We start from the raw sequence: 18,845 nt of genomic DNA, 5'->3' as shown, positions 1-18,845 counted from the left end.
GTGCTTGCATCATAGCCATTTTGACATGCTATCACATGAGCCAATTCCACATTCCAGTTAAGAGGGTAGATTGGCAGATTGGGTGCCTATCCTCCGAAAGCTTTTTTGTTTTTTGCAACACTTTACAACTAGCCAGGTATATAGCATGTTGGATCCCTAACAAGCTGACCCTCATGCAACGATAGTTCCCTCGGCAAAGTAGAGACCAAAACCATTCCACAGGAAATTTGTCAATTGCTTTACAGATCAGACAAGTTCATTCCTAAGTACAGAATTTGGGAAGCTTTTCTGGCTTTCCTAGAGATACCAAATAGGCATAAGGAGCATGAATACTTATCTAGATTTACAAGGTTCTTGGACACTGGAGGCCCATGATAATGTTAGAGTGAAGCAATGCGGAAGTGAATGACCGTGACAAAGAGTGAATAGAGCGAGAAGAGAGAAAGAGAAAGAGACAGTGGAAATGTAGAAAATCTACAGTGAAGAATGTTGTATAAGGATGCAGAATTATACATAGGTGCAGAGAATATCTGTATATGTCTCCGCCTTGAGGACCTCGAACTCCGTTAGCCCCAAGTGTTGTCTTCGTTGTTGGGGGTAAAGGCGCCTCCGCCTAGCCACTCGTGTATTACTACACTGAAAGTACCCGCCACTGCACATTGCAAGTGGTGAGCACCCATCATAGTCACTTATTCTTTATTCTTTTAGTGACAGTTTGAATAAAGGAAGGCCCGGCCACACATTGTGGTTTTTGGAGTTCCCATTTCTTGTCTCTCTCTTTCTTGCTCTTACTCTCCCGCCATAGCTCTCGCGTGCAAGCTTCGACCCTTCTCACCTTTCAACTAATATCAAAGCACGGCTTCCTGACTCTTGAGCTTGGCTCGTGGCATTCTCAGCTTCCCATCAACTCCCTACTCGCATTGGGTCTCCATCCCGGCAGCCATAGTTGACTCCCTTGAGTCCCGTCACTCCCCGGCTTCCTGAGCTTCCTCCCAACCTATTGGGGCACCCTCATGGCATTCACACAAAGGTATTGCTTCATTCTTTACTAGGTTTTATTCATTCCACAGGGTGCAAGAAATAGAACTGCCATATCCAAGGTTCATGGAGCTCATATCTTGCTCCCCCTTCATGGTGGCTTGTTGAGGCCTCTTCCTAGGCTTCATTGGTGCCTACCCTACCCCCCACACTTGCCATTTAGGCCACGTGGCATTGTAGTAACCCCAGATCAAGTTGCGCCAGTTTTTCATTCTATTTCCAACAGCTACAGTTTGGTCTTCCTCATCTCCAGCTTCCCAAGCATTGGGCACTTGCAAAGGCTCCATTTCGGGCATATGAACATGCTTTGATGCTTGGCATTGAAGGTTTGAGCATTGACATTGATTCAGGACTGATTTGGCACTTTTTTGGGACTGTCATAACATTCCACATGCAGCTTATAACAATGCTACAGTGTCATTTGATGTTTATGCTTGCCCGGCATTGCTATTTGATGTCTGGTTGGTCCCAATTAATGCCTATTGATTCAGGGATGCATGCCTATTGATTTGCCACCATTTTGGAGCTGATTTTGATGCTGAAATATTTAGTTTTGCATAGTGAATCACTGCTATAATATAGTGGGCTGAAGCTATTTAACTCATGCTTGGTTATGCCTATGCTATTCGGGCTATGTTTCGAGCATACATAGTGATGTATTGATATTTGGGGATCGACTTTGAGCTTGGCTTACACTCCGGATCATTGATTGAGCTTGAGCTCAGCTTTGGAAAGCATTTGGATGCTCCGTCTTTGATGCACTTATGGCATACTTTGCTCTATGCTTGACTGCCTTGACTGCCATTACGGGTTATATCACCTATGCATGCTAGTTACATTGTTTGGAGCCGCTTGCTACTGGAGCTTTGTCTTGGCTTAAGTTTGGACTCCTAGAGCTTACTTGGGCTATTTATTAGCTTTCCAGAGTTTATTTTGGGATGTACTTAATGTCTATGGATGCTAAATATGGATGCTCTACCACCTACATGTTCGGGATGTCTCATTGATGCTTGATCTTGGACACTTGTCACTGGTGCTTGTACATGCTTTCTTCGAGCTTTGTTGCTTGATATTTATGGCTTTTGTGCCAATGGGAGCATCTTTGGATGCTTTATCGACATTGAGCAGGTGGATCTTATGCAATTTGAGCTTTTGAGACTATTTGGGATCTCTTACCTTTGGGATGATGCATGGTTCATATGTCTTGGTTCATTTTCGATGCCTATGAGCTGCCTCTTTGACTTGGGTCCCTCTCTTTGTGAGCTGACACCTACTTGTGTCAAGTCTTGGTAGTGGTAGGAACATTTTTGCTTCATTGACTGGGGGGTATGCCAACTCACAGGCAGATATTTCATGACATGTTTGGGTGTTGGATTCATGCTTATCGATTGTCATATGCCTATGGTATGCCCGCATGATGCTGGTTATGGTCTTGGTAGTATATGATTGACTTGGAATCCGCTTTTGGCACAGTTAGCTCTCATTTACTGAAATCTATCATTTATTATAGCAAGCTGAAATCTGTAGATTTTGAGCACTTCTCTGAGGGTAATGCTTACTATTTTATGTTATCTTGGTCATATTTGGTGGACATGTGTTTCTCTTGGTAAAATTTACTCTTTCAGTCAGTTTTAGCAGTGGTTTTAATGTGTTTTTTACTAATTACAGCAACCTGCAATTTTGCCTTTTTTTGCATTGATTTGGGACAGTATGGCTGGTCATCTGAAAGACACGGCTCTCTTTAACATTGCCAAGTTGGATGGTACCAACTATGGATATTGGAAGTCCCAAATATAGCATGTTTTGGTGCAGAAGTTGCAGATTAAACCCTAGCGTTTCAAATGTGTCAAACCTGAGGATATGGATGATGATGTTTGGATGGGAGTTGATGAGCTATGTAAGTCTACCATTATTTTGTCACTCTCAAAAGAGGTTCATCATAATGTTGTTGAAGATGAAAATCAGAGTGCATGGGATTTATGGGAGAAGATTTAGGAGCTTTATGCACAGCAAAGTCCTGCGTCACAGATGCATTGATTGAAACAGTTAATGGACCTTCGCATGAAGGAGGGGACCTCCCTTTCATCTCTTTTCAGTCAGTTTCATGTTATCATGAAGAGTCTGTTGTCACAGGGTATTGAGTTCAAAGATAACTTGCACCCGTTGTTTCTGCTTGGCACCTTGCCTGAATCATGGGATGTTTTCCGTACTGCCATATACACGAACAAGCTTGATGGGTTGAAAATCAAAGATGTTGAGAGTGCTTTATTGACTGAGAAAATCAACAGGAGAAATAATGATGCTTCCTTCACATGCATTGACCGTTAGAGGTGGCAGACATGGCAGGCATGATAATGATCACAAGGGCAAGGACTCTCAGAAGTCCAGGTCCAAGTCATGTGGTCGCAGTAAGTCCCGTGGACGAAAGTCTAATCTTACCTGTCATTATTGTGGGAAAGCAAGACATATTAGGCCGTGGTGCCATAAAATGCGTGATGATAATCGCAAGGAAAAGGAAAAAGAAAAAGTGCATAAAAAGTCTTCTGAGCGCAGTATTGTACCTACAAAGTCCAGTGTGAAGATAGAAGAGGTTAATGTCATACAGGCCACTGATTTAGATTATGATTACATACTTGCAACTTCTGCATGTGATGCCTTACAGACTTCGAAGATACATTCCATGTATGCGCAGTGATGGCTCTTGGATTTGGGTACGTCATTTCATGTGACACCCCGTAAAGATTGGTTTCATATCTATCGTACCATGTCTGGTTCTGTGCGTCTTGGTGATGACAGGTCTCTTGATATTGTGGGCATTGGAGATGTTAGGCTATAATTTCCTTCTGGAAGCTCTTTTGTTTTACATGATGTACGCCATGTACCTGCATTGACACACAGCCTTATGTCAGCTAGACAGCTTGATGATGCAGGGTATTTTGTGACTTTTGGAGACTTTGCATAAAAGATTACTCGCGACAGGCTTGTACTTGCAAGAGGTGCCAAGTCTAGCAGCCTCTATCCCTTACTTGTATCGGGAGCTACATTGGATCATGTTTTGCCTATGGGTTCTATTCCCCATGTATCCCTTTGGCATGGTCGTTTGGGACATATGTCTCTTAAAGGAATGAAAATGCTTCGTGCTTTGCAGTATCTTTTGCCTTTTGACGCTTCACATTTTGATTCTTGTGATCATTGCTTGTATAGCAAGTGGACTATAAATACGCATAAAAAGTCTGGTAAGAAACGCATGGGTGAGCCCTTGGCTCTTGTGCACTCAGATGTATATGGATCCATGCCCTGTCAGTCACTTGGTGGGGCAAAGTACTTTGGTACTTTCATACATGATTGCTCACGTAAGGTTTAGGCTTATCCCATAAAGAGAAAATCTGATGTCTTAGACACATTTCAGCATTGGCTTGCATTGGCAGAGAACCGGTCTGGGAAAAGGCTCAAATGCCTACGATCAGATAATGGGGGTGAGTATGTATCACGTGCTTTTGAGTAGTTTTATGATGAGCGGGGTATTAAGCGTCAGTTGACCGCCCCTTACACCCCACCCCAAAATGGTATGGCTGAATATATGAATAGAACCATTTAGGAAAGGGTCTGTAGCATGCTTAGCCAAGCTGGCTTACCGCAACACTTTTGGGCTGAGGCAGTTACTACTGCAGTGCATCTCATTAACAGGTCGCCTAGCAATGGCATTGACTTTCAGATTGTAGAGGTCATTTGCATGTCTTTGGCTGTGAGGCATTCTACCATGTGCCCAAGGACAAACGCAATAAGTTGGATCCTAAGAGTGTCAAATGCATTGGCTATGGAGATGCAGGAGATATGGGTTACCGTCTATGGGATCCGCAGGCGCGGAAAGTGATCCGCAACCATGATGCCATCTTTCATGAGGACAAAATGCATATGCAGCCTAAGAAAGTGGTTGAGGTACGCAGAGTTATCTTTTAGGAGGAGTCACCTGCTCCTATTCAACTCGCTCCATGGCCCACTAGCAGTGTGCAGCATCACCTGATGCTCATGGCCCAGATGTTAGACATGCTAATGTTAGACAGGATGTCGATCAGGTGGCAAAGTATAGATTGAGGCATTCTACTAGAGATATACGACCTCCTGACCATTTTGCGCCCTCTGTGGATTATGTACTGGTGGTTACAAATGCAAGAGAGCCTCTCACTTATGATGAGGCTATGCACAGGGGTGATTGTCACTCTTGGGAGAGAGCTATGCAATCTGAGCTTGACTCATTGCATAAGAATCAGACTTGGGATTTGATTTCCTTACCTTAGGGTAAAAAGGCTTTGCCATGCAAGTGGGTGTACAAGCTGAAAAGTACCCCTTGATACCCCAAGCCAGCATACAAGGCTCGATTGGTTGCTAAGGGTTTTAAGCAGAAGCATGGTGTTGACTTTAATAAAGTCGTTTCTCCTATGGTCAAGATGACCACCCTATGCTTAGTCTTGGCCTTGGTTGCACAGCTTGACCTGGACTTGTACCAGATGGATATCAAGATGGCTTTTCTACATGGGGACTTGCGTGATGAGATTTACATGGAGCAGCCTAAGGGCTTTGTAGACCCTGGCAGGGAACACCTAGTGTGCAAGCTAAAGAAGAGTCTATATGGCTTCAAGTAGGCACCTAGGGAATGGTACCATAAGTTGATGTGTTCATGCAGTCACAAGGCTACAGCCGCAGCACTATGGATCTGTGCTTGTACACGAAGAAATCCCGTAACAGTTCTTTACTGATTTTGGTACTCTATGTGGAGAACATGCTTTTAGCAGGGACAGCTCATGAGGAGCTAGATGCTCTTAAGGCTCAGCTCAAAAATATCTTTGAGATGAAAGATCTAGGATAAGCCTCTCATATACTTGATATGTGTATTACGTGCGATTGGTCTCAAGGACTACTCTGTCTGTCATAGAGGGAGCACATTCATAAAGTCCTTGAGTGCTTCTGCATGCAGGATGTTAAGCTTATCGGATGTCCATTACCTTCTTATGTGAAGGTTTCAAAGGCCGATTGTCCCCGCAGATAGATGAGCTGAGGGGCTGAGATGGCCAAGGTTCCCTATACATTAGTCGTGGGCAGTCTTATGTATGCCATGATAGCCACCCGTCCAGATATAGCTTTTGCAGTTGGGGTTGTGGCACATTATATGGCTACACCTAGCAAGAAACATTGGGATGCCACGAAGGGTATCATGAGGTACCTGAAGGGCACATCAGATATGTGTCTTTGTTATGATAGCCAGAATACACGAGTCGTGGGGTACACTGACTCTGATTATGCAGGACATGTAAATAGTAGAAAGTCCACTTCTAGCTATGTGTTCACCTATGCTGAAGGGGCTATCTCTTGGATGTTCAAGGTGTAGAAGTGTGCGGCTCTTTCTACTACAGAGGCCGAGTATATTGCAGCCACAAAGGCTTGCAAAGAGGCTATCTGGTTAGACCATTTGATTACAAACCTTGGTATGACAGATGTTATGCCTACACTGTATTCGAATTCTATGAGTACCATTTAGTTGGCCAAGAATCCGGTCTTCCATGCGAAGACGAAACATATTGAGATAAGGTATCACGCCATTCGCGAGGTCATTGAGGACAGATCTGTTGACCTTGTCAAGATTCCGACTGAGCAGAATCCTACAGACTTGCTCACGAAAGAGCCTCACTACTGAGCGCTTTGCCTTCCTCAAGAGCTTGATGGGCATTGGATGAGATGACATCTTTTTCCTCATCCTATTGTACATGTGTACATGTTGTACTGTCTTTTCTTTTTTCTCTCTCACTGGGACAAACTCGCCTTTAAGTGGGAGGTTGTTGGGGGTAAAGGCGCCTCCGCCTAGCCGCCCGTATATTACTACACTGACAGTACCCACCACTGCACACTACAGGTGGCAGGTGCCCGTCACAGTCACTTATTCTTTATTATTTTAGTAACAGTTTGAATAAAGGAAGGCCCGACCACACATTGTGGTTATTGGAGTTCCCATTTCTTGTGTCTCTCTTTCTTGCTCTTACTCTCCCGCCATAGCTCTCGCGTGCAAGCTTCGATCCTTCTCACCTTTCATCCGTCACCAGTAGGCTAAAATCTATCATATATAAGTATGAAAGTCTCTTGGAAACTCTGCCTTAAAAATGCTTTAAAAAATGCCTGAAAAAATACCCGAAATAGCCAAGTCGACTGCATTTAATATAGCCAATTGCAGTCGTACACTCCGACTGCTACCACGTGGCACTACTGACGTGGCAGGAGATGACTCTCAACACCTCCTCTTAAATCCTGAACAAGGTAGCAAACTGAGGGATCTGGAATGTTGATGAAGTAAAGTCTGGGGAAGTACCTTCGAAAACAAATCTAAAAGATTATCTTCAGTCTTATAGTACCACATCAATGGTCACATCCAGAAGCTTTTCCCTAATGAAGTGATACTAGATCTCTATCTGCTTCATCCGAGCATGGAATACGGGATTCTGTGCCAAGGCAATGCAACCCTCATGGTCGCACCACAAGATAGTAGGACGAGTTTGGGGGCAGCCAAACTCCTCCAACAACCGCCGAAGCCACACAGTCTCACAATTGGTAGAAGACGCATCCCGATACTCTGCCTCAGTCAAAGATAGGGCTACTGTGGATTGCTTCTTGCTACTCCAAGAGATAGCACCATCACCCAAGGTAAAACAATAACCTATAGTAGACCACCTTTGATCCACATTGCCAACCCAATCTGAATCACTCCAACTTGCAAAAACAAGATCAGAAGCATATGTACTTGCTAGATAGAAAATCCCAAGGCCGGAGGTCCCCCTCTGAAACCGAAGTATCCTCTGAACAACTCGTCAATGAACCTACTGAGGGGTACTCATGAACCCAACCAAGAGACCTACACCAAAACATATATTAACTCATGTGTTGAGGAGCCAAATTAATGATCCAATCAGCTTATGGTAGCGGGTAGCATCCACCAAAGGAGAATCTGTGTGTAAAGTGGCCTTCTAGTTCAAATCCATGGGAGTAGAAATGGAACGTCAATCTTCCATCTCAAAAGATACTAAGAGCTCCTGTACATATATCTGCTGAGAGATGAAAATCCAGATACCAAGAGCTCCTGTACATATCTTTGCTGAGAGATGAAAATCCCCCTCTAAGACTGATAAATCTCATGACCCAAAAAGAAATGGAGAAGTCCTAAATCCGTCATCTCGAACTTCTAATGTAGGGTTGCCTTCGTCTCTTCAACTTTCTAGGTATGATCACCTGCAACAATCAAGTCATCAGTATACAAAACAAACAACACACGACCTCCCTCGAACGTGTGCACATAAAGCTACAGATCAACCTTAGAGCATTGATATCCCAACTTGGCCTGGAGAAACGAATCAATCTTCTCGTTTCAAGCACGTGAAGTCTACTTCAAGCCATACAAGGCCTTCTTTAACCTGTAAGACTTCCCATCTGAGGAACCAAATCTAGGAGGTTGCTCTACATAGATCTCCTCCTTTAAATCACCATTCAAGAAGGCCGACTTCACATCCAATTGAAAAACACATCATCTCCTATGACCATCCAAGGCAAGAACAGCACGAATAGTCACCATGCAAGCTGAATATGGAAGTCAACACTTGGGCATTGTACAAAACCTTTAGCAACAAGGCGAACCTTGTGCTTGTCCAATAAGCCATCATTATGATACTTGGACTTAAAGATCCATTTGACACCAATAACCTTCTTATGAGAGAGACGAGGAACAAGAAACCAAGTGCCATTCCGCTCAATAGCCTCCAACTCGGCTTCCATCGCCTTTTGCTAATTATCAGACTGTAAAGCCTCCTTCACTGATGTAAGCTCTCTATTCTGCATAACAAAGGATATCAAACAATAGTTGGAGCAAACAAGCTCCATAGAATGTGCCCGGTGCCTCCGTAACCTCCATAGTCCATCCTACGATTCCCACTTCTTAAGGACCCCTAGATCCCTAAATCACGGAGTGTGTCATGGCCCCAACAAGGAGGAAGCCAGATCTCTCTGTGGCACTCCCCATCTACTGAAGGCTCGGGTACATCCACCGACGGAATCTCCAAAGGAGTGGCCGGTGGAAGAGAAGACTCAAAATCTAAAGAAGAATCTCTATCAAGAGACTCTGGCTCCAAAGGAACTATCTCAAGAGCCCAACTCTCCCCTAGATCTCCAAGCACGAGATACTCCTCACCCCCCTTCTGTGGCGAGAACTTTCACAAACCACACATCTCAGCTCATGTAGACATTTCACTTTACTAGATCATACAAGCAATAATCTTGGGATTGTGAGCTATAGCCAACAAATACCTGTTGTTGAGAAGCCGCCGCAAATTTGTCACGCTATATCTTTGGGATGTGCACATAGACATCACACCCAAAAATCCAAAAATAAGAGCCATCAGGCTTAGTCCCAAAGTAAAACTCAAAAGATGTCATCCTGTCAACGATTGAAGTAGGGGATTGACTTAGGATGTGGATTGTCATAGCCACTGCCTCGGCCCACAGAAATTGAGATGTTTGTCGGTGCTCCATCATGGTGTATGCCATCTCGATCACACTTCAGTTTTTCCGCTACAAAATGCCACTCTCTTGAGAAGTGTTAGTATTAGCAAACTCTTGATGAATGCATTTATTTGCACAAAAATGAGCAAACTCATTAGAAACAAATTCACCACCCTTGTCTGATTGCAAGGTCTTCAATCTTTGGCCCGATCGGTTCTCCTCAAAGAGAAGCCAATCCTTGAAGTGGGAGAAAGCCTCCGACTTCAGCATCAAGAAGTAAGCCCATGTCATCTTGATGTAGTCATCTACGATCAACATGAAGTACAAGCTCCCCTTTAAGGACTCATTCCTCATCATGCCACAAAGATCCGTAGATATAAGCTCCATAGGTGAAGTAGGCCATCTCGAAGCTTTGTGGGGAATCACATCCCGATGCTGCTTTCCACGAATGCAGGAGACACATGGCTGTTGGCTCACCACTATGTCTAGCAAACCTCGAACAAGCGATCCTCGCAACGCCTTATGAAGATACTCATAGTTCAAGTGGCCAAACCGAGCTTGCCATAGCTCGAACTGTGTCTGAGAGATAAGTGGAAGAAAACTTCAATTTGTAGATGCAATTCTCCTCATATCCTGAAGAGAGAACCTTCCTTGATCCACGATCAAGGACTCGAACAACATCACTCTCAAACTCCACTAAAAGACCAAGAGAACAAATCTTATGTACCAAAAGCAAATGATACCCTATACCTGGCACATACAACACCTCGGAAGTGTGGGTACCACAACGTCCATCTAAAAGAATCAGTTGCATCTCACCCCATGTAGCAATAGAGACAAAAGAACTCTTTTATGAAAATGTGCCCACGCGATGGTCGTAAATGGACACTACCAATTGTCGAAGGAGTCATGTCGTGAGACACCACTATCCACGATCCACTCTCGAGCCTAGGGAGCTGTCGTAGCAACATCAGAAGTCTTCAGTGTAGAGTCCTTGATGACCGCTAAGTAAAGAAAAGCAACGGATAAGGGTGCAACCACTACTCCAGAATCCTGTGTCCTTGATGTCATTATTGTCCTTGTCAAGGCAATCCTTCTTCCAATGGCCAGTCTTACTACAAATATGACATGTCGATTCTTGCTCTTTGTTCTTCTTGGATTTGTTGTCCTCCTTTTGGTCCTTCCCTTTCTTCTGAGAGGCGTAACCAATCAATGCCTCCGATTTGGAAGCATTTTGTCCCTTCAACTGTTCCTCTTGGTCCAAGACCATAGGAACAAACTCTTCCCAATGAAGAGTCGACTCTCGCCCTGAAGCAATAAGAGTGAAATAAAAAGTACCAAATTGTGGCGACAACTAGAACAATATAGTAATCACCATGTCTTCGAAGGAAATGAACTTCCCCCGCATTTTGAACCTGCATCTAAAGCTGCCAAAGTTTGTTGATATATTCCTGAAAACGAAGACTTATTCACGGACAAGGTCCACATCTACACCTCCAAAGAAACCCTCTTTATAAAGGTTATCCCATTGTATATTTGATCAAGCTCCAACCATATCTTTCGAGCCACCGTCAAGTGCTCTATATAGGCTATCATGGCTCTTGTAACATGATAGAAAAATAAAAGAACAAATTCTAACATTTAGCTTGTCCCAATGAGACTAGGCCTTGGTCAACTCCGCACAAGCATTTGAAGAGAGTTTTGACTCATCTCTCACCGAGGGCCGATTAATCTTCTCCATCACAAGCTCCGCCAAATCGTAAGACTCCAAGATGGCCAATATCATCACACGCCACATACAATAATTATCGCCATCGAGCTTTTGATCTGATAAAAGAGCCGAGTATTTCAGGCACCTTCCGATCCATGATCGCCTAGAACTCCACATCAATCTCTGCAAATATCTTCACCTACAATGCCTACAGAAATGCAAAAGAAACCCCCTCTGACTGTGAAAATATAGCCTGCTAGGGCTATTGTCTCCACGTCCCGAAACCTTCTTCAACCGCCAGTGACGAAGAAGAGGTAAAATCTGTACTTTAAGGCCAAAAATGCAACCTTCTTCCTTCTCTAACAACAAAAAAACAGCAACAACTTCAACAAATCTTCTCTTTTCTCGCACGCCCACGCTTGCCTTAGCCTTGTTCTAATGCACAGCCCACCTACTCACACTTGAATGCTAAAAACACAGCTTTGTGTTGCACCGAAAACTCCTCTTCAGATAAGTCCGTCCTTCAATGCTCTAATACCATGTCAGAGTGGAGCAATGCAGAAGCAAATGACCGTGACAAAGAGTGAACAAAGAGGAGAGAGAGAAAGTGACAGTGAAACACAGAAAATCTGCAATGAAGAATGTTGTGTAAGCATGCAGAATTATACTGGAGTGTAGAGAGAAAATCTGCGTATGTCTCTGCCTTGAGGACCTCGATCTCTGTCGGCCCCGAGTGCTGTCTCCGTCACCAGCAGGCTGAGATCTGTCAGATACAAGTGTGGAAGTCTGCTGGAAACTCAGCCTTAAAAAGGCTGTAAAGAATGCCTGAAAAAATGCCCGAAATAGCGAGGCCGGCTGCATTGCAGTCGACTGCAGTCGGACAGTCCAACTGCTGCCACGTGGCACTACTGATGTGGCAGGAGATGACTCTCAACAGATAATAGCCTGCAATACCTTCTGAGATGCTAACTCTCAGCCTTTCATTTTATTCTGTGGCATTACAGCAATCTAATCATTCTGTGCTTGCTTCTCTCTAGGGGAGACAAAGCAGTCTGCATTGTTTGTGTTTTCCCAATGTTACAGGATATTTATTCTGATGTTGACTATCCTAGCCAAATCACCTGTTGTCAATCTACATGATCAAAATATTGCTTAACCAAAATATTGTGCGCACTGTCAAAAAAGAATAATTAGCTAAGATGCAACTAGAAATGTCATGTTCTCCATTCTTATTATTGGCACGTCGAAATAGTCGGTTTCAGAAGAATCAACTTTAGGTGATAGCACAGTACATTGAGGATCTTCTGAAGGATTAACTTAAATGTGTCACCTACCCTTAGCTCAAAATGTGTTACTTAAAACGGGTTAGCGATTTAGTTATGTGATCTGTATCTGTTATTTACAGTCTGAATGCAATGCAATTGTTAATAGCATCAAGTCAAGTTGTATGGTATGATGAGTTCCCTGTGCCAGTAAAATTCAGACATTGCATCGTCCTCATCAAACCACATCTAAAACTGGCATATAGCCTTCATTCTTCAACCGTGAACTCAACATATGCAATATTACTGACACAAACTTGCTCTCCATATCACCTACAACAAATTCATAGAACTCTTTATTTACCTCAATAAAGGCACTCCCAAGCTTTTTCTTTGCTTCTGCATACATCCTAGCCTCTTCAATTCTCTTTGAATCACTGCACCTACCAGCATTTGCATAAACGTCAGCCATCAGTAGATATGCAGCACCATCTTCTTGATTCACCTCCACAAGCTGCCGAAAGCATTTCAGTCCCAGATCTACATTGCCGTGAATTTTACAGGCAGTAAGCAAAGATCTCAAAACTTCTTTTGGAGGGAAGCACCTTATTCCTTCTGCAAGCTTCTCTGCCTCACAAATGAGCCCTGATCGAGCAAGAAGATCAATCATACAAGTGAAATGTTCCAATCTTGGTTCAATTTGATACATTTCCCTCATACACCTGAAATATTCCTGGCCCTTTTCAACAAGACTAGCATAGCTGCATGCAGTTAGGAGACATGTGAATGTAACAACATTGGGTTTCATGCCCTGACTTAGCATTTCTTCAAAACAGTGGATGGCCCAGTCACCCTGATAGTTCTCCCCATAAGCCTTTATCATAGCATTCCAAGTTGCAACATCACGAACTGGCAACTTGTCAAAGACTTCTTTGGCTTCAGTAAGAGAGCCACGTTTTGCATACATGTCTACCATTGTGCTGCCAACAAAAACATCTTTTTCTAGTCCCCTTTTAATAATTTCTGAATGGATTTGTTGTCCTTTCTCTAAAGCCCCTATCATGCCACAAGCTTTGAAGCTGCAGGCAAATGTGTCAGCAACTGGACATATGCCCTGTAACTGCATTTGTTCAAAGCTCTTCAGTGCTTCCTCGCCAAATTCATGATCAGTATATCCTGCAATCAATGCATTCCATGTAGCTGGACCCTGATCAGATAGTGTGCTGAGTGTTTTCTGTGCCTCTGCAAGCAGGCCACACTTAGCATACATGTCCAAGAGTGTAGTACTTACATAGAGCTCTCTTTCTAATCCCCTTTTAATTAGTTCAGAATGAAAGTCTTGGCCTATTTCTACAGCTCCTACCAAGCCACAAGCTTTCAAGCAGCAAGCAAATGTGTCTGCAACTAGAGGGATACCCTTCTGTTTCATGCTTCTAAGACAGTCTAATGCTTCATTACCAAGCCCTTTTTCAGAATAGCCTGAAATTAGGGCAGCCCATGCGACTGCATCTTGAACTGGCAGGGTTTTAAAGACTTCATCTGCTTCTGAAAGCAAGCCACATTTGGCATACATATCCACCAATGAGGTTCCAACATGAAGTTCCCTCTCTAATCCCCTTTTTATTACTTCGGTGTATATCTGTTGACCTGTAGTAAAAGATCTACTAATGGCACAAGCTTTCAAGCTATAAGCAAATGTCTCGGCCAGTAAAGAAATGCCTTCCAATTGCATTTGTTTGAGACAATTCACTACAACATCTGCGAATCCATTCTCAGCATATCCTGATATCAATGCAGCCCAACTGACAGCATCTCGTACTACCAGTGTGTCAAACACTGCTTGTGCTTCTTCAATGGAGCTGCATTTGGCATACATATCCACCAATGTGGTAGCCAAAGTAAGCTCTCGTTCCAGCCCTCTTTTGGTTATATCACTATGTAGTTCTTGGCCTCTTTCTCTGGATTTCATGCTACAGCAAGCCTTCAAGCAGCACACAAGTGTAAGATCATCTGGAGAAACATATTCTAGGAGCATCTGCTGAATAAAGCTCAGTGCTTTCTCTTCAAAGCCATGTTCAGTAAATCCTCCAATTAATGCATTCCATGAGACCACATTACGATCTGGCAGCTTCTCAAACACTTGCTGTGCTTCTGCAAGACAACCACCTTTTGCATACATGTCTACCATTGCACTGCCTAAAAAGAGACTTATTTCCATCCCCCTACCGATAATATCAGCACAAAGAATGTAGCCCCTGTCTGTGGCTCCTGTGTTACTACAAGCCTTCAAGCCACAGAGATATGTAACCTCAGCCGGAGAAACACCCTGTAACTGCATCTGATCCAGGTAGTTTAGGGCTTCCTCATTAAGCTCATGATCAGTAAGCCCTGCAATCAACGAATTCCATGAGACTGCATCTCGAATGTGAAGGCTGTCAAACACAAGTCTAGTTTCTGCAAGCAATCCACATCTGCTATACATATGCACAAGGACATTGCCAATGTGAAGGTCTGCCTCCAACAGTCCATGCTTAACAATTTCTGAGTGAAGCATACAGCCCCGTTCCACATCCTTGAGCAATGCACAGGCCTTCAGGAGGGCCACATGCATGTGGCTGTTAAGCGGCACGGCCTCATCCCGCATCTTGCGGTAGAGAAGCAAGGCCTGCTGGGGGTCCCCACAGTTGATGTACCCTGAAAGAATGGCGCTCCAGGAGTACTCGTTACGATGGCACAGCCTTTCAAAGACATGTTGGGCATCAAGCAAGCTCCCGCATTCCACCAGCAAGGGCACAAGGTAGTTGCCAAGGACAGCGTGCGTGTCGAGCCGGTGTTGCCGCATGTATGCGAGCAGGCGCTTGGCTTGGGGCAAATTCTTCTCCTGCCTGCATTGTTGCAGTGCAGAGATGAGTCTGTCAAGGGCAGGCAGCTTGGCTGCCATGTTTTCCTTCTGATCTGCATCTCCACTGCTGCGATTCAAGAATGAACCGCAAGAGTTCTGTGCAGGGAAGGGCGATGGATGATGTCTCGTCTGTGTCTGTGATCCAGGCGTCTGGCTTCCTGTTGTTACTACTGTAGCATCCTATAGTTGTAGAACTGCAGCTAAAATCCACAAGAAGTTTTATACAAATTCCCACATTGTGAATTATGACGACACCATGACCACCCATGACGTCATGAGCTCCGAGAGATGCATGGCAATGGGCATACCTAGCTAAGTGCAAGAGAAAGACCACATACCTAGCTAGGTATGGTCAGGGGAGGGACTCTCGAGTCTCGACCCAAGGTGGGGAGGTGAGAACCCCCTCCACCAAGTCAGGTATGTGGTGCCTCTCCGGAGCGGAAGCTCGTGATCCTACATGGAAAAATAAGGGAAAAAAGGCCCCTTTTCCCACAAGGCAAGATATCAAAAACTAGCAACTTCATAACTCCAACTGCACCTAGCTAGGTATGTGGTACCTCTTGGAGTAAGTGCTGATATGTCAAACATTGTCTCGAAAAACAAGGGCAAAGAGTTCCCTTTCCCATAAAGAAAAATGCCACTAACACTTATTGTGGAGGACTCTTAGATCAATTACGCACTCGAAGGAACAAAGGAAAGGAGTCATTCCTGGGAGGCAAAAACCCAAAGATTGATTTCAAGATTTGTTTCTAATTTTCATTCTAGGAAGGAGGCCATGTTGGGAAGTTCCCACTTTCTAAATTTGACATGTTTTTTAAAAGTCGTTATCTTTTGTATACATCTTACTTCTTATCCACTAAATTTAGAAAGTGGAAAGTTCTTACATTCTAAATTTGATTATGTTTTTAAAAATTCATTATCCCTTGTATACATCTTACTTCTCATCCACTAAATTTTGTTACTTCATGGCCAAAGGGGAGAGAGAGAGAGAGAGAGAGGTAGGTGATGGTGTCCATTTGAGAAGATAGAATAAAGGGTGTCCCGACGAATAGAATACCCATGTCCAATCAAAAACTAAAAACTCGCCTATGCGTCTTGCAACAATTTTTGACTAAAACTTTGAAAACCAATTTTAGAAAACCAACTAGCACGAACAAATCCAAAGTGTTTGTTTAGGGGGTTGTACATCCACTCCCCTTTACACATTAGAGAGGACATGGCTTGTACCTACTAATTTGGTAAACTCCCCATCCACTTTTAGCGAGGAAATCTCCCCTACCACTTTAGAAAGTGATCAATAAATATGCACTTTTTGCATCTCAGAATTTTTGTATCTTTACTACTTATCACTTTTTTGCAAAGTATGTCATTTTGGAGTATAAAAGTATTATACCCATATCCACATCTACTTTCAAAAAGTTCATGCCCATACTTTGGACAAGGGTTGATTATTCATCACTTAATGGGAAACCTCCCCTAAATTAGTGCCACGCTCAAAATCACTAAGGCTTATCTTTTAAAAGGTAAACACAACCTTGGATTTATGAAAATTTTGAAAGTTGAAGAAGATTGTGAAGCTTTAAGTGCTTTACCACTATTTTGAGAGATGCTTTCCAATTATATAACATAGAGCAATTTCACATGGCTGTCAATATCTAGCCTAGGCATATCATGTATGTGAAGGGCAAAGAATCACATGGTGACTCTTCATCAACAAACAAATATTGCCATTCTAGAGGCATATATTTCATGACCTTGAAAATCTTCAATACTTTGCCCAAATATTGTTGTGAAGTGGACCACATGGCAAGTATAGCGTCTTAAATCTTAAATACAAATAACCTTATAAAACATAAATGAAGTTAAATAAGTCAACAAATTCAAAAATTTAAAAAAAGTATAATATGGTCTGACCTCCCTATGACAAAAGCCATGATTTGCTATTCTTCATTATGGAATATTGATTTACACAATCTTTACTTTCATATATTATACCTACTTGCAAAGAAAGTATAATATCAATCAAAATACAAAGTCTTATGTAACAAGAGTCTCATGAAGCTTGTCATAGTAGCTCTAGAGATTTTTTCATGTTGAATCATGATGATTTGCATCCTATCATGTCCAAAATATACCTAGAATCGCATAAATGACTCCAAATCCTTTGAATTTTGACTTTGGATAAGAGAGAAACCAAAAAACTAACTTTTCCCCTTGATCTATAGTTTTGTGTGTAATTTACTACCTTATAAACAAAGCTAGCAAATCAGAGTGGCAATACTGAGAGAGGCTGGTTTTAAAGGTTGAAGTGAAGAAGAATAAGTAAGGATTCGAGCAAGCAAGCAATGAGTAAGAAGCTCTCCCATTCTTTCACTCTTTCTTTTGGATAGTGCTTGTGGAGGTACCAAAAGCAAGGTAGAGTGAAGATCTTAAATTGATGTGAGATTTAGTGTGCAAGCAAAGCACCATATATTTTGTAGACTAGCCCTTAAGGGCTTAACCGTTGACTTTTTAGGTATCGGTAGCCATTTTTTGCCCTATTATAGACCTACAAGGTTGTAGACACAGCAAATTCAAAGTATACTATGATTTCTGTTGTGTTGATTGAAAGTTGATGCATAGATTACCGATTTTGTGTAACGTCCCATCGTTACGAATGTCCCCCCCTTTAATAATCTTGCCATGAGACACCCCCCTTAAAAATCAAATTAAAACAGTCTTTTTTTACATCCCCCTTGCCGTCACCGACAGGTGGCGAGGGAGGGGGAAGAGGAAGTAATGTCAATGAGAAGAAGAAAGATGACAATGACGGTGGCAAGAGAGACATCACGATGATGTGGAAGCCATCGATGAAGCCGACGGGGAGGAAGGACATGGTGAAGATGATGAGGGTGTCGATTGTGGAGGGGAGGAAGGACATGGTAAGGGGAGGGGGGGTATCATTGTGGAGTGGTAGTCTCCTCTTTACGATTGGGGACGGGGAGGAAGGACATGAAGAAGATGATGATACTCCCCCTCCCCTTACCACCTATATAATTCCCCCCCCAATCGTAAAGAGGAGACTACTCCTTTGTCCCTCCCCCCCCCCCCCCCCCCCCCCCCCCCCCCCCGCGTGTAGAAAAGAAAAGGGAATTACCACCTTAATCTCCCCCCACCCCTTTGCTGTTGAGTAACTTTTTTCCCCTTGCCGATGAGAGAGAGAGGGAAAGGTAGGGAGAGGTGAGAGGAGAGAGGAGATAAAGAAATAGTGGAGAGGAGAAGAAGAGTAAGAGAGAGGGAGAGAGAGAAGAGAAGAAGAATAAAAGGAGAGAGAGAGAGAGAGAGAGAGAGAGAGAGAGAGAGAGAGAGAAAAGAAGAAAAAAAAGAAGAGAAGAAGAGAGGAGAAGAAGAAGAAAAA

At 43.2% G+C, this 18,845-nt stretch overlaps 1 protein-coding gene across 1 annotated transcript; it reads right to left on the bottom strand.

Moving 5' to 3' along the window:
* Nucleotides 1-12,784: 12,784 nt before the first annotated feature.
* LOC148012350 (pentatricopeptide repeat-containing protein At2g33680-like) lies at nt 12,785-18,096 on the bottom strand. The gene is made up of 2 exons (XM_087669146.1): nt 18,076-18,096; nt 12,785-15,628 (listed from the first exon to the last, which is right to left on the bottom strand). The coding sequence occupies exons 1-2, from the start codon at nt 18,094-18,096 to the stop codon at nt 12,785-12,787; spliced, it is 2,865 nt and encodes a 954-aa protein (XP_087525272.1).
* Between the last annotated feature and the right edge of the window lie 749 nt (nt 18,097-18,845).

The sequence above is a fragment of the Lygodium microphyllum genome, chromosome 27 (assembly GCF_053477565.2).
Source record: "Lygodium microphyllum isolate KBCC chromosome 27, Lygodium_microphyllum_v1.1.10, whole genome shotgun sequence".
NCBI lineage: Eukaryota > Viridiplantae > Streptophyta > Polypodiopsida > Schizaeales > Lygodiaceae > Lygodium > Lygodium microphyllum.
The sequence above is the reverse complement of the archived record's forward strand: the minus strand, read 5'-3'. Positions and strand labels throughout refer to the sequence as shown.